Raw genomic sequence first — 14890 nt, 5'->3', positions numbered from 1 at the left:
TTAAAAGATATATGTTGTTACCAAATTTTTTTACAAAGTTATTGTTATTATTAGTCTTATGAATGTATTGCCTATTTAAAATTTATAGTATTTGTTAATTATTTGTTTTATTTTTGTTATTATAGAATTCATCATTTTGTTTAACATTAGGCATTTTATATAGTAGTGCATAATATCAAACCTCTTAATTTATTCAATACAAAAAATATTTTAAATGAATATTATGCGATGAAGATAAAATATTAAAAATATAAGTAGAGTAAATGAGTACTAACTTCATATTTGCATGGCTTTTAGGATTGTTTGTAACTGGTTCATTATAAGAGATTGATTGAGGCATTGAATTAGTAGCCGTGGTGTATGTCTCGACCTACACTAATACAAAAAAAAAAATACAAACTTAATATGTTTTAGATTATCTTAAAAGAATTAAAAATTAGTTCTCAGAAACCAAATCAAATCGCGTAAATTAAGTTAATTAATTTTGTTAATCTTCTATATTAAGATTTAATGTGTAGGCAAAATGACTTAAAACGACGTTATTACATGTTTTGAGTATATAGGGTACTAACCAGTTAGGACATCACCACATCTTTTACTTGAACAACTTCATTATAATGTGATTCCAGACCTATATTTTTAAAGAGCAATACAGATAATAAGCATAATTTGAATTCATAAGATTAAAATTAGTTATCATGATTAAAGTTAACTTTTATGTCGCGTATAAAGGTGATTTTAATTATTTTAAATTTGTTTAATTTTATTCCGAAACAGAGAATATTTTAAAAATAATATTCTTCTATTATATTTTTTTCATTGATTTTTTTCAAAGTTTGAATATCGTCCATTAATTTGTGACATTTTTAAATTTATTTTTTTAATTTATTATGATAAATTAACAATATGATGAGTATTTTGTCCGTTAAGATTGCAGAAATATTTTTTAAAAAATAGTTTATTTGTTATACTCTAATTTATCTTTATTTTTTGTGTTTATATTTTAACATTTCACATTAGGAATTTATTACATATTTAATATTATTAAATTAATATATTTTTTAATAATAAATAATGTTACGTGTCTCATGATTATTATTACTATTGGCTGATATAGTAGCATTTTTTGATAATTGATATTTAAGATAGTTATTCAATAAAAATTGATTCAGTAACTCATATAAATATGTAAAGCGTTATCTATGTTTTTAATTTTAGAATTTGAAAATTATTTATCCAATCATTGTTTGTAATATTTAATATAGTATTTAAATTTTTTATAAAGTTATGATCCATTTTACTGTGATCAAATTTTGGTATTTGTTAAATTTTTAAATGGAAAATAATTTTTTAATAAGAAGGATTAATTTTTATTTATGCCATGTATTTAAATACATGAGATGAAATATCAATATTCTTGTATTCTTCTTCTATCATTATGTTTGTATTTAAGTCAGAATTCTCCTGATTTTATTTTAAAATTATAAAATATATATATTATTACCAAAATTTTAAAATATGAAAATATATAAATTAAAATAAAAACTAAAAAAATTAAATTAAAGTATATTAAAAATCATTATGTTACATTAATTTAACACAATATATAAATATTATTTTGATAATAAAATTATTATGTTTGACAACTTTTTATAATTATCTTATAACGTAGTATTTTTGTGTTTAAAATGACTTCATTTATTTTTTTAATATGAGAATATAAATGCATATTTTTTTATTTTTAATATTTTATCCCAAGCATCTATATTAATTTGAAACATAAATATATTTTTTTTGTAATAAATTTATAATAAAAGTTTTAGTTAAAGAGTACTCAATACTTCTTTTAATAATTTAGAGCAATAAATTTATTTTCATTTTATAGTTATTACTTTGTAAAATATATTTAATCACTCAAATTAAAAAATACACATGACAAAAAAATAAGCGATATGTTAATATTTTTTCTCTTTATTCTATTTGTTATTATTAGTTTTATGAATACATTGTTTATTTTAATTTTTTAATTATTTATATACTATATGATAAAGATGAAATATTAAAAAATTATTATTTTGTCCACTAAATTTATTTTATGAAATAAATTATGTAAGGATATACGAAGTCTAAAAAAAATTGGACACCAAATTTTAGTAACTTTTTGTATTTTTTATTAAGGAGTGCTCTGTTATATATGTAATTTTTTTTAAGTTAAATAATAAGCATAAGAAATATATAAATAGTGTATATTAATTTAATCAATTTTGTTATAGAATACCAACCAATTATGTTACTATGACTTCTGTTATTTGGACCAACTCCATTATCATGCGCTTTCAATTCTAGATTTTTCAAAGAGTAGAATACAGATATTAAGCAAAAATTGAATTTATAGCCGAAAAAATTAAATTATCATAATACATATTAAGTTTTATGTTACCTGAAACAAAATGATGATGATGATGGGTGGCTCTTACCATTTGTCTAATTGTAGTTAATTCTGTACTTGACAATGGATTTGGAATAGGAATTATATTAGTTGATATATTATGATTGCTGATTCGTTGAATTTTTCAATTATATTTGTCAGAACATAAGGTAGCAAGACACAAAGAAAAAGAATGATTGCAAGAGCATGATTGAAAGTGAAACAAATATTTAACTCTCTTGAGTAAAATACGATTGAAGGCGCAGAAGTTTTTGTTATTGAAAGTGAATCGGTATTTAAATTGAGTACGTATTAATAGTTTTTTTTATTGAAAGTGAATCAACTTTAAATTCTGTCGTGGGTTGAAAGTGAATCAGTTTTAAATCTGTCGTGGGTTAAAGCCAGTTTTTAAAAAAATAAAATAAAATAAAAAGAATTGAGTACGTAGTAGCAATTTTTTTGATTGAAATCTGTTTTTAAGTCCTGTCATAGGATAAAGTCAATTTTTAATAAAAAGAAAACAGGGGTAAAATAAGAAGAAAAGAAAAAATTGGATACCACAATTCCATATCCCATCATATATTGGTATAGATAATATTTTTTTAGTAATTATTCATTAATAAATGTTGAATTAACGATTCTGTTTATTATATTTCAATGTGTTTATTTCAATTAGACTCAATAAATTACCAAAATTCAAACTTATTATCTTGAAAAATAATATTTTTTAATATAAAATATATTAAAAATAAAGAAAAAAATTAACAAAATATACGTAGAGATTTTTTATTCTACCATTGGTAAGTATAAATTTTTTTACATCTTTTATATGCCAATCATATGACAATGAATAATATTAAATTAATTAATCTTTTTACAATAATTTAAAAAATTAGTAAAGGTCAATTTTAGTACTCTTTATAAATAAATGTCAAATTCAATACTCTACATAATTAATAGTTTAGATAGTTTAGGAAATTATAAACATAGACTTTAATAATACGTATCAATTAATAAACATAGACTTTGATAACACGTATCAAACAATGCAAAAAAAAAATATTGATAAATTTTAGTAAATATAGAATATATTTATAGATAAATTTTAGTACTATAGAATATATTTGAGTAGTAGTGCTCGATCTATAATTATACAAAAAAAATACAAACTTTAGATGTAAAAATAGAATAAGATAAAGAGTACTTGTTCTTTGAATTTTTTTTAAAAAATTAAAAATTAGTACTCAAAAATAAAATAAACGGTAAATATAAAATACCAATCACTTGTATTATCATGACGTCTATTATTATTTTTCAAAAAAGTACCTGTATTTGGCAATGGAATTGGCATAAAAATTGTATCAACTTCCTTGTCAAATCCTCTCACGATGATTTGCAGGTATCCCTTTCTTAGTAAATGCATGTCAGAACCAAAAGATAGCAAGATGCAGGAAAAATGATCGACGATAGTGAGGAATATTTATAAGTGGAGCAGTTATTTAATTTCCTCACGATTACAGCAGTTATTTAATGGGTTAATGACTTTTTTTTAATTATAAACAAAAATATATTATTACTATTTTGTCCATAAATTTAATTTGTAAAATGAATTATTTGAGGGCAAATGGTGTCTATAAAAATTGGACACCAAACTCTGGTATTGGTTTTATATATTGGTATAGATATATATATATATATATATATATATATATATATATATATATATATATATATATATTCAAAGAAATTAAGAACGCCGATTAATTTCATATATACTATCGGCAACTTATATTCAACCGTTTTCTTCAAAAAAAAAGAACGAATTCATGAATAATCATTATCCACACACATATGTTGTTCGAACATGACATTAACAAATAAATCAACATATAAAGAGGGCACTTCAATTTATAAAGTTAATGTATACACACTAAAACAAATATAAATTCACCGGATCCAGAAAATCGAATTCGATCCAAACAGAAAGTAATAAGCAAACATGTTTTGATCCCGTGAAAAAAAAACCTTAATATTTTCAATGACTCAATTATGGATGGCTCTGATACCACTTGTTGGAATAAATTAATTTAAATAATCCAGTATCAGTGTATTTATAGGTGATGAGTCAATAACCACTGTTGGATAGTTCCACTTCTAATGGTGGATAACCGTTCCTATAACCATCCCTTTATTTTAGAGTGGTTGAGATCTCTCTTCTAAAAGTGGGAGAGAGATTTATGAGACAGTTATTCTCTTGGATAAACGATGAATGCCTGCTGGTGTTGATCCAATCTCTTTGTGGAAGTCGGATAGACGGCAAAGACCAATTTTTTAGATTGAGCCTTTTAGCTTAATTTAAATCTGGTTTATAATTTGAGTTAAGGTATGAATAGTTAACAAATCTTATTATTTTGGAACAGTAGTAGCTGAATGAAGTTAACGCTGCTCGATTAGGAAATTACGTGCTGAAGAGCTAGGGGTGACAAAACGGTCGAACCTGCCCGGCTGATCTGCCGAACTCGTTAAAAAAAGACAGGTCGGACTAGGATTTAGAATCCACTGAATAAAAAATTCATCAAATTTGTGGGTTTTGACGGAGGTGGGTGAACCGGACCAAAGGTTTTTATTTTTTTTAATAAATAAAAGAATAATTACTACTATAAAATTAATAATTATATAATTTTTAAATACTTTTTTTTATTTTTTGCTTTTTATTTTTTTTTAGTTATTAAATTTATTTATTTTATTAGTTATTAAATTTATTTATTTTATTTTACAATTTTGTATATATACTCAAATTATGTAATTTATTTTTTTAAAATAAAAATAATTCAATTGACATTATTTTAAATAATTTTATTAAAATTAAAAATAAAAAAAATTATATTATAATTTAATTATTTTTTATTTATATTTAATTTTTTAATTATTATTTTTTTATTAATTTTAATAAATTTTATTTTTCACAAAAAAAATCAAACAAACTAACCCACCGGTCTGTCATAAAGCAGAATAAGCTAACATTTTGAACCCAAATTAAGGAATTAACTAAAAACTACCGGCGACTAGTAGGACTACACGCGACGAAGACCATTGTAGTGTTTTTTTTTTTTTTTTTTTGGTTAACAAAGCCCATTGTAGTTACTATTAACTATTCAAGATAAATTTTTTATAAAAAGTAAAATTGAGTGAAGAAGGAAATCGTTTACCAAATTTCTAAAGAACATGTGCAATGCACATTTTTTTTCCCTTGATAATTTTCATTTTGTAAGAAAACAATTTTCATTTTTTATTAAAAATTACAATTAACCATGGCATTATTCCATTTACAATAGACACGAGCCTTGAGGGGTTGGCGTGCAGCCCTCTAGTAGTACAATATGAGATGAAGTCATAAGGTCCACTGTTGCGAAATGAATCACATTCACAGACCACAGTATGGACCGGAAGATAAAAGATTAGGACTAGTTTTATTATATTGAAGAAATGTGTATACTTATTTCATCACACATCAATTCACGTGATAATGGAAAACCAGGCTGCATACCAGATTTGGATCTTCAACAGTTCAACTACTCTTAGCTGCAGAAAAGCATGCAACAAAAATGGCGTCCTCAGGGAGCTGATGGAATTATCCTGCCGGAGCACTTGCCGAACCCAATTGTGTAACCGTCTCCCTGCAAAGCAACAAAGAATTTTAGCTTATTCTCTATGCAAACTCCATTTTACAAAATAAAAGCAGAGTTATGCTAGAGGATCATCAGAATTTATTATTTTTTGTGGGATAAATTATGTTGTTGGATTATTAAACTAAAAAAATTGAGTTGATGGCTAAGGACTTGTTCGGTTGAACAAGCACTTAGTGATAGCCAAGAAGAGAGAGAGAGAGAGAGAGAGAGAGAGAGAGATATTGAAAATAACTAGAACACTTTAATCTATAGTAAGTTTGTAACCTTGCAATATCCAGTGAAGGTGACTTCATCTCCATCTTCAAGAAATTTCCGATCTACCCCATTCAATGACAGTGTGTTTTGTCCATTCCACGTTAACTCCAGCAAGCATCCACGGGACTCTTGCTCCTGCAATAAAGAACACCCATTTTAACTGAATCTCCTCGCACAAATGTCAAGGAACAATTACTCAAAAGATTGAAGAAGACCCCGCAGTGAGGAATCAAAACTCGAGACTACATAAGATATTAAGTCTTACAGGACCACTAATTGTCCCAGTTCCAAGGAGATCTCCTGGTCTCAGATTGCAACCGTTGATGGTATGGTGAGCAAGCTGTTGAGTCAGTGTCCAATATCTGCAGAGTAAGAGGGTTACATATGTGAATATATACACTATGTATGAGAGACGTGTTATTTGCGCTAATTATTTCATGGATGAACTTTCACAGGTCAGCATAAGCATTTGTCATGTAGTAAGCCTAATTGTGCGTTGAGGTAAAATGACAGGTATAAAAATTAAACAGTGGGGAAACAAGCTAAATAAATGTGCTGAATTTTTGACGCTAATTGGAAAGAAACTCTTACAAGTGCTTGAGATTACTCCGTGTCACCACACTTGGCTTCTCATGCTCAGCTGGTTTAATGTGAACCTTGCGGAAGGAGACAATTATGTGATTTAGAATAATAATATAAAAGGTTTATCACCTAAGAAAACCATCAATTTCAATCTGAATGTTAAAAGGAAGGAATACTATTCAAGCAAATGGATATAAAAGTGCTCTGAAATACCTCAAGTGCGACATCGTAGTTTTTAGATACTTTTTCAGTCAAATATGGAAGTGGAGGAGGATCCTGCATTTCACACACAACAGATTAGATAGTATGCCATATCATTATATGATGAATATTAGAAGTGAGAGGCCCAAAATACAGTTCCTCCAGTGTTAATATCCAAAGGAAGAAACCATTCACCTGTTTTGGGGCTTCACACGCAAAAGGTTCTAATGCTTCTAGGGTCACAATCCAAGGTGATATTGTTGTGCCTACACAATGTTTGATGATCAAAGACCGTAACGGAAGGTTAACACAATAGCAGCTATAAACCAAAAGTTTTCCTTCTAGAAAAAATAACACATGCAAGATGCAACTCCCATTTTTCCCCAGTTGGTCTTTAAGAATATGAAGTAGTAATTAATTGAAGCTTCATACCAAAATTCTTGCCAAGAAAAGGGCCAAGAGGAATATATTCCCATGCCTGAATATCCCGAGCTGCAAAACATAATTTAGTAAGCTGCCAGCACATTGTTGTCAACTATACCGCGAATTGACATCAAAAAGAGATTGAATTGGATATTTACCACTCCAGTCATTCATTAGAACAACACCAAAGATATGATCTGCTGCGTTGTTGATATCCACAGGTTTCCCCAAATCATTTCCAGGTCCAACAATAGTAGCCTGTAAGAAAACTAAGAATTTTACTAGAAGAGAAAAGTAATGCAGAAGAACCTTGACAGCTCAATTAAAAGGGAAGAATCAAATGGATGAATATCTAATCCAGAGTTTTATATCTTCAAAACAACAACATATACATGTATTTAGATCATAAAATGGCAAAAGAATATCCACAAAGAAAAAAGGCTAACCATTTCCAACTCAAAATCTAGCTTTCGAGAAGGACCAAAGTAAGGTGGAGATCCGGGTGTTGGATGAGCTTGACCTCTGGAATTACCACAAAGTGGCATACATTGTGAGATAGGGTGCAGAGCAATTAGAACATTGTATGAACTAAAATTAGCCGAAGCTTAGTTCTTTCATTTAAATTTTCTCAATCTTCATGTAATATACACTTGAGAATTACTCTTAAAGCATTTGACATAAAGTTATATTAGCCTACTTATATTTAGGTGCATGACAAAGCTTCCTATGTTAACCAACACAACTTGGATGGAGCGAAATTTGATAACTTCAAAAACATAAGACCGACAAAATGCAGATATCTTAAAAAGTAGCTTAAGCACATTGACTTGGAATAGAACCAAGTTAGAATTAGCAACCGAACTTCTAACCTTGGTCGAACAATATCAGTTCCAGATATAACAACAGAAGATGCTCGTCCATGATAGGCAACGGGTAGGTGATACCTACAAAAGAAGTTTCACATTCTTCATTTCTTCCATTACAAACAATTTTTCTCTTAGCTGATTTGTAAAAGGCTTCCATTTCAAATGAACATACCAATTTTCTAGGACAGGATTCTGTGGCCCGCGAAATATGAGGCCACAATTTTTAGTGTGATGCAAAGATGAAAAGAAGTCGGTGTAGTCTCCAATCTGAACAGGAAGAAGCAATTCCACACGGCTCTGAAAATGTATACATCAACAAATCAAAACCATTGTAAGAAGTGTCAAACACGAAGTAGTAAAATAACCAAAACAAGAATCACAATGTGTCATACCATAGGCACAAGTGATTTCTCCCTCAAAGTAGCATTATCCCTCAAGGTTGGCTCAGTTGCTACATATAACAAAAAGAAAATAGATTTGTTTTTCAGCCAAAAAAAAAAGACCCTAACAATTTTGACATGAGAATCAGCTATTTAAAAGATACATCAGCCTCTTCCATAAAAAAATGCTGTAATATACAAACAAAGAGTGAATAATAATAAAGCAAGTAAAAAAAAGAAGAACAAATTGAGGTTGTAACATGTACCTGAAAGGAGCTTTTGAAGAGTAGCACGAGCTTCCTTCCACGCTGGTCTTCCAAGGGATACAAACTTATTTAGATTAGGCTGTTTCAATTACAAACACAACATGGGAACCAATTAGTAGTTAGTAGTTACAGAGGTTCCAAAACTACGCCTTGTTCAAAACTTTTTCTCAATTGAAAAAAAAAAGGAAAAATCTTCGGAAAAATATGGGGTCAAAACTCAAAAGAGTTCATCTAAATAACAGGTACATACATTCCTTGCGTTTCTTCCGGTTTCACAGCAAAGCAAAAAGCTCATAAATTACGATATCTTAGCCCCAAAAAATGGGAGCACCTTTAGTGCTAGTATCGATATCCGAAAGGAGTAGAACTAATTAGCTCAGTTAAACAATAACCGAACCACTTGAACTAAACCAAACTTGAGATTTCAGTGAAAGTAAGCTTCAATTTCAGATTTCTGCTGTGTTGGAGAGAGAGAGAGAGAGAGAGAGAGAGAGAGAGAGAGAGAGAGAGAAGAAAGAGTTGTGTGAACCTGGTGGAAGCAATCAGAGTTGTTGAGGAGAGGACCATGGAAGAGAGCAGCAGAAGCGATTTCAGAGAGGTCAAGGACGTAGTCGCCTATGGCTACGCCGGGTCGAGGTGAAGAACCTGGTTGGGGCTTGAAGACACCGTAAGGTAGGTTCTGTATGGGGAAATGAGAGTCAGGGTGAACTTCAATGAACGATTTCAGAGCCATCAGTGAGTAGAGCAGGGTGTGAAAAAGATGAAGCTTTCGTGATCCCTATTTCCTAGTCAACAATGAGAAGGAAGGTTTGGTTTATGCGATTTTATACACACGTAAGATTTAAGAAGAAGATGAAAATGATGATGCGAAGAATGAGAGTACACGTAAGGAACGTGATTTGAGCCCCGGGTTACTTGGACCGGCAAATGTTAATTTAGTGGATTTGAGAGATGATTAGATGCGTCTATAGTCTATCTACCACGCTTCACTACGCACATTGTGCAATCATCATTTTTCAATGACTTACATCACATTAGTCAATATTATTTCAATAAACTATTCGAGTATATCCGCGTAGTTAGTCGCTTTTTTATTTAAGAATTTTATTGCCACGGACTAATATCAATTAAAGAAACCTTAGCAGAGAAAGAGTACATAAATTTTAGTAGAGAAAGAGGATGTACTTCGTATTCGAGAAAATGAGAGAATGAGAGAGCGGAAGTGAGCGGTTGAGGGTAAAATGTTGAGAGTAAAATACGGTGAGAAAGATGATTATGCCATCAGAAGAGATAAGGAGGAGAGCGTGGGAGGGTGTGTATCCGGTATTAACGAGAGTTTTTTTTAGAGGGTTTAGAAAAGCCATTCAAGGTCTTTTTTAGAGATAAGGTCATTGGTGCAGAAAAGTCTTTTGCCTTTGCATTAGTAGAGTCTTTATCTGGGGTGACAGGTAAGAAGGGTGATTCTCGTCCACCAAATGTCAGTTTTACTAAGGAGGCAAAGAGCTGTCTAGTGCACGGCTCTTATGCATAAGGTTCGGATAGTATGACGCATCAAATGAGGGTTTGATTTGTTGGATGTGGGATTTTGGTATTTTTTGGTTAAATTTGATATTGCTACGGATCGTGAGAAAGTCATTCTTGGTGGCCCGTGGTTGATAGATGGTCATTATGTTGCAGTAAAGTCTTGGGACGTGAATTTTAGGCCGTGCAGAAAATCCTTCGGATCAATGTTAGTATGGATTCAAGTCTCGCGACTTCCAATTTGATGCTACCAGAAACAAGCAATGCTGCGAATGGCTTCTGCAATAGGGGTTCCGGTGAAAGTAGACTTGGCCACTAAACTTGCAGAAAGAGAAAATATGCCCGAGCTTGTGTTCAAATTAATCTTGGGTTGCCTATAATCAAACATATTATAGTGGAGGGTATGACCCATGAAGTAGAGTACGAGAGTTATTTGTTCTACTTGTGCACGGTATGGGCATGATAAATCATTGTGCATGGAGAAAGAGTTCTTGAAAGAAAACAGTGATTCTTTTGGTGATAGAAAAAATAATGAAGCCCCGACACTGGTGCCACACAACAATTATGAGATTCAAAAAGAGGCTGAATCGGAAGCTCGCGATTTGGGTGAGAATTCTCGTAATCATTGGCTCCTCACATGCCTAATGGTCATGTTAATTAGGCATGCATGGATGATGGAGAGGGCTGGCAAGAAGTGTTGCGTAAGAAAAAATTTACAATGGGCCAGCCATCAGGTTTGAAAGACCAAGATGAAAAGCAACACAAGTAGTCAAGTATGGTTCGAGAAGGGTTCCAAGGCCCAATTTGCATGGTGATGGAGGCAAATCAATTGACATTAGGATGGGGAAGCGAGAAAAACATGAAATTGCGCCATCTCCATCGCGCAGAACTCCTGCACGTCGTGGAATTTCTCTTCGGAAGCGTCCGCGGCCTTCCTCCCTGCAGAACTCGCCAGTTGATAAAAATGGTGGCGCAACGGAGAAAACTTTAGTAGATGAAAGCATGGCAGGTGCAGCGTTAGGGGGTCCGCAGGTGGCAATTATTGAAGATCAGAGTGTGTCAGTATCGCAGGACAAACCACCTATTGAGGTTGGTGATTCTATTTAGAGCTTATGTTCTTATTTATTCTGTTTCTATTATTTATGAATAGTTTAAATATGATTATTTGGAATATTAGGGGTGCTTCTAATAAGTTAGCCCGGGTGCATTGTAAGGAACTTGTTAGAAAATTTAGACCTATTTTTTTTATTGTGGTTGAAACTCACTCCCCTTTTTAGCATTTAAAATTATTTTGGGAAAGGTTGGGGTATCACTCTATTGGTATAGTGGAAGCAGAAGGGCATAAGGGGGGTATTTGGTTTCTATCCTCTATGAAGGGTATTTGTTGTAAGTTCATTGATGCTTTTGATCAGGGTGTTACTATTGAGGTTCAATCTGATAATTTAATTTGGAGGTGTAGTGGTATTTATGGTAGTCCTCAATTTAATAAAAGGGTTCTCCTTTGGAATTATCTTGTTGCACAATCCATGGTTTTTCAAAGACCTTGGATTATTCTTGATGATTTTAATAAAGTCATATTTTCTCATGAATTTAAGGGCTGTCAATTTTCTTATCAAAGAGCAAACATGTTTGCTACTTCATTAGGGGATAGTGGTTTGTTTGATCTGAAGACTATTGGGAGACAGTTTTCTTGGTACAGGAGGGTGAAAAATTATGTTGACGTGGCAAAAAAGCTTAACTGAGTCTGTATAAAATAGTTGGTTATCTATCTTTCCAGAGGCTTATGCAGAAGTTTTAAATAGGCTTCATTCTGATCATTGCCCTATACTGGTGCGTTGTAAAGGTCGTCATCAGCCTAAAAGGAATCGACCTTTCCGATTTGTTGCTGTTTGGGCTACTCATCCTAGGTATAGGGATATTGTGAATCAGTCATGGTGGTCTGGTAATAGAGGGATTCGTGGCAAGTTTTCGAAAGTACAGAAGAATTCACTAGAGTTTAACTCGAAGGTATTTGGTAACATTTTTGTTAAGAAATGTGAATTAGAGCAGTAGATTAATTATTTACAAAAAACGTTTGGAAGTGGTGGATAGCATTTATTTGTGTCAGAAAGAGCAACAGTTGCTTGATGATTATAATAATACTCTAGTGCAAGAAGAGCTCCAATGGTTCCAAAAGTCCAGAGAGTAGTGGGTAAGGTTCGGGGATAAGAATACAAGATTCTTTCATATTCAAACTCTTGTGCGAAGGAAGCATAATAAGATTCATGGCCTTTTTCTCAAGGATGGAGTGTGAAAAACTGAACCTTACCTTCTATGCAAAATATGCAAAAAGTTCTTCTAAAAGTAATTTAACAACCTCACATACCGAACCTTATAATTAAGCCTAAAATTCTTCTAAAACCAAAATTATATCTTTCTTTTGACTAACCAAAGTTGCTAGAGTGATTAGCACAACCCCAAAAATCTAGAGTCAATATTTTTCAAGTTTTCAAGTGCTTATACACAAGTGAACATTTATTTTTCTGCATCATGTTAAAAACAGGATTTTCCATATGCACTTGTTATCATTCAATCACATAATAAATCATCATCAACTGGTACCAACAGCCAACACAACTTCAGAATACACACAATCATTATCATCAATTACTATAACAACCAATTGCACATAACACTAATCTAATTTGTCTAACCCTTATCTTTCTTCAAGAATTTCACAAACCAAAGTCTTTCCTTTGTTATCTTTACTCAGAAAACCCTAATAAACATAATTAAAAAGATTTGTCAATTCACAGGGCCAATTGGTCGAGCTGCATATGGAGCAAGAAAAGAGTTCTTACTCTTGTGATGGGATGAATTTGATTGGTTTGGTCATCAATTAAAGAAATTGAAGCTTAACAAGGGTAGAACCTTTAAATTAGGAAGAACAATAGAGCACAGGGTTACTGATTCTACCTAGCAAGAAAAATACCAAGGGAATCAAAGAAAAAGGGTAGGGTTTCTTCTTTGGCTTTGGGTAGCAACTCCTTTGATGGTCCTCTTCTTCCTTCTTGATGGTGATGTACGCAAATGATGATGATCCTGTTGACATTTTCTCTTTCTCTTCCTTGATCAATCGCCACTTTTGCTTCCTTTCTTCTCTTTATGTGGTTTCCAGGGGAACTGAAAGGCTGGGCTTATCTATCTATATTTATTGGAGGTGGGAAAAGGTGAGCTGGTGTGGCAAGGCTTCATGGCTTCCTCTCCTTGCAACATCACATCACAGCATTCATTGCATGAAGAGTTGACCATGGTTCTCCCTGGAGTGCCATTCGGTTGTGATAGGAAAAGAGGAAATGAGTTTAATCAGAGTTCCCTTGGGCTTTGGTTCAGTTAAAGGAAGCTTGGTTTGGTTGAACCAGAAGAAGGAAAAGAAAAACCGTGACTTTGCAATGGAGAAAGAAAAAACCGAGTTAATAGTTGGTAACACATCTAAGGTTGTTCCTTTACTAACTTAACATCACATCACAGCATTCATTGCATGAAGAGTTGACCATGGTTCTCCCTGGAGTGCCATTCAGTTGTGAGAGGGAAAGAGGGAATGAGTTTAATCAGAGTTCCCTTGGACTTTGGTTCAGTTAAAGGAAGCTTGGTTTGGTTGAACTAAAAGAAGGAAAAGAAAAACCGTGACTTTGCAATGGAGAAAGAAAAAATCGAGTTAATAGTTGGTAACACATCTAAGGTTGTTCCTTTACTAACTTATTATCTATGATATATATATATATATACCTATGCGTGTCAGTGAACATTGTAAAGAATAAAAAATCACAGGCCTCGTAGAGTAGGGTGATTACATGTAATGTCACTCATCTTAGAAATGATTTTAAAAAGGTTTTTAGCTAGACAGAGGATTAGTAATATATTTTTTGGTAGATTTATCCGTAAGACCATAAATGGTATTTATAGCTAAATATCCTATATACATCATAACCGATAATTCTTACGAAAGTGTTTCATTCATCTTTTAAAATATCTCATTTTTGTATCTGAACTTATTTTTTACCTACATTACAAAGGCAAATGCAATACATAAAATCTAATATTTTATCCTTTGAAAATATTTGATTTTTATTATGGATATAAGCTTCATATAAATAACCATGCTCTATTTTTAAATTAATCTCCTGACTATCATTTTTTATTAACGATAAATATGAACATTTTGGAGAAAATCTACATGAATGAAATATTTACTGTCATAACTCTTATAGCAATGTCTAACTGTACCTTCTTAGTATGA

At 31.5% G+C, this 14890-nt stretch overlaps 1 protein-coding gene across 1 annotated transcript; it reads right to left on the bottom strand.

The window, feature by feature from the left end:
* Positions 1 to 5641: 5641 nt before the first annotated feature.
* LOC112741283 (fumarylacetoacetase) lies at positions 5642 to 10064 on the bottom strand. Its single transcript, XM_025790202.3, has 14 exons — positions 9620 to 10064; positions 9091 to 9169; positions 8837 to 8895; positions 8617 to 8741; positions 8448 to 8522; positions 8025 to 8100; positions 7737 to 7836; positions 7588 to 7647; positions 7351 to 7421; positions 7168 to 7230; positions 6964 to 7028; positions 6638 to 6734; positions 6382 to 6507; positions 5642 to 6105 (listed from the first exon to the last, which is right to left on the bottom strand). Exons 1-14 carry the CDS (start codon positions 9821 to 9823, stop codon positions 6043 to 6045), a joined length of 1263 nt encoding a protein of 420 aa, XP_025645987.1. The 5' UTR covers positions 9824 to 10064; the 3' UTR covers positions 5642 to 6042.
* Positions 10065 to 14890: the final 4826 nt, after the last annotated feature.

Source organism: Arachis hypogaea, chromosome 14 (genome assembly GCF_003086295.3).
Source record: "Arachis hypogaea cultivar Tifrunner chromosome 14, arahy.Tifrunner.gnm2.J5K5, whole genome shotgun sequence".
NCBI classification, from domain to species: domain Eukaryota; kingdom Viridiplantae; phylum Streptophyta; class Magnoliopsida; order Fabales; family Fabaceae; genus Arachis; species Arachis hypogaea.
Note: the sequence above shows the minus strand (reverse complement) of the source record. Positions and strands in the feature narration are given on the sequence as shown.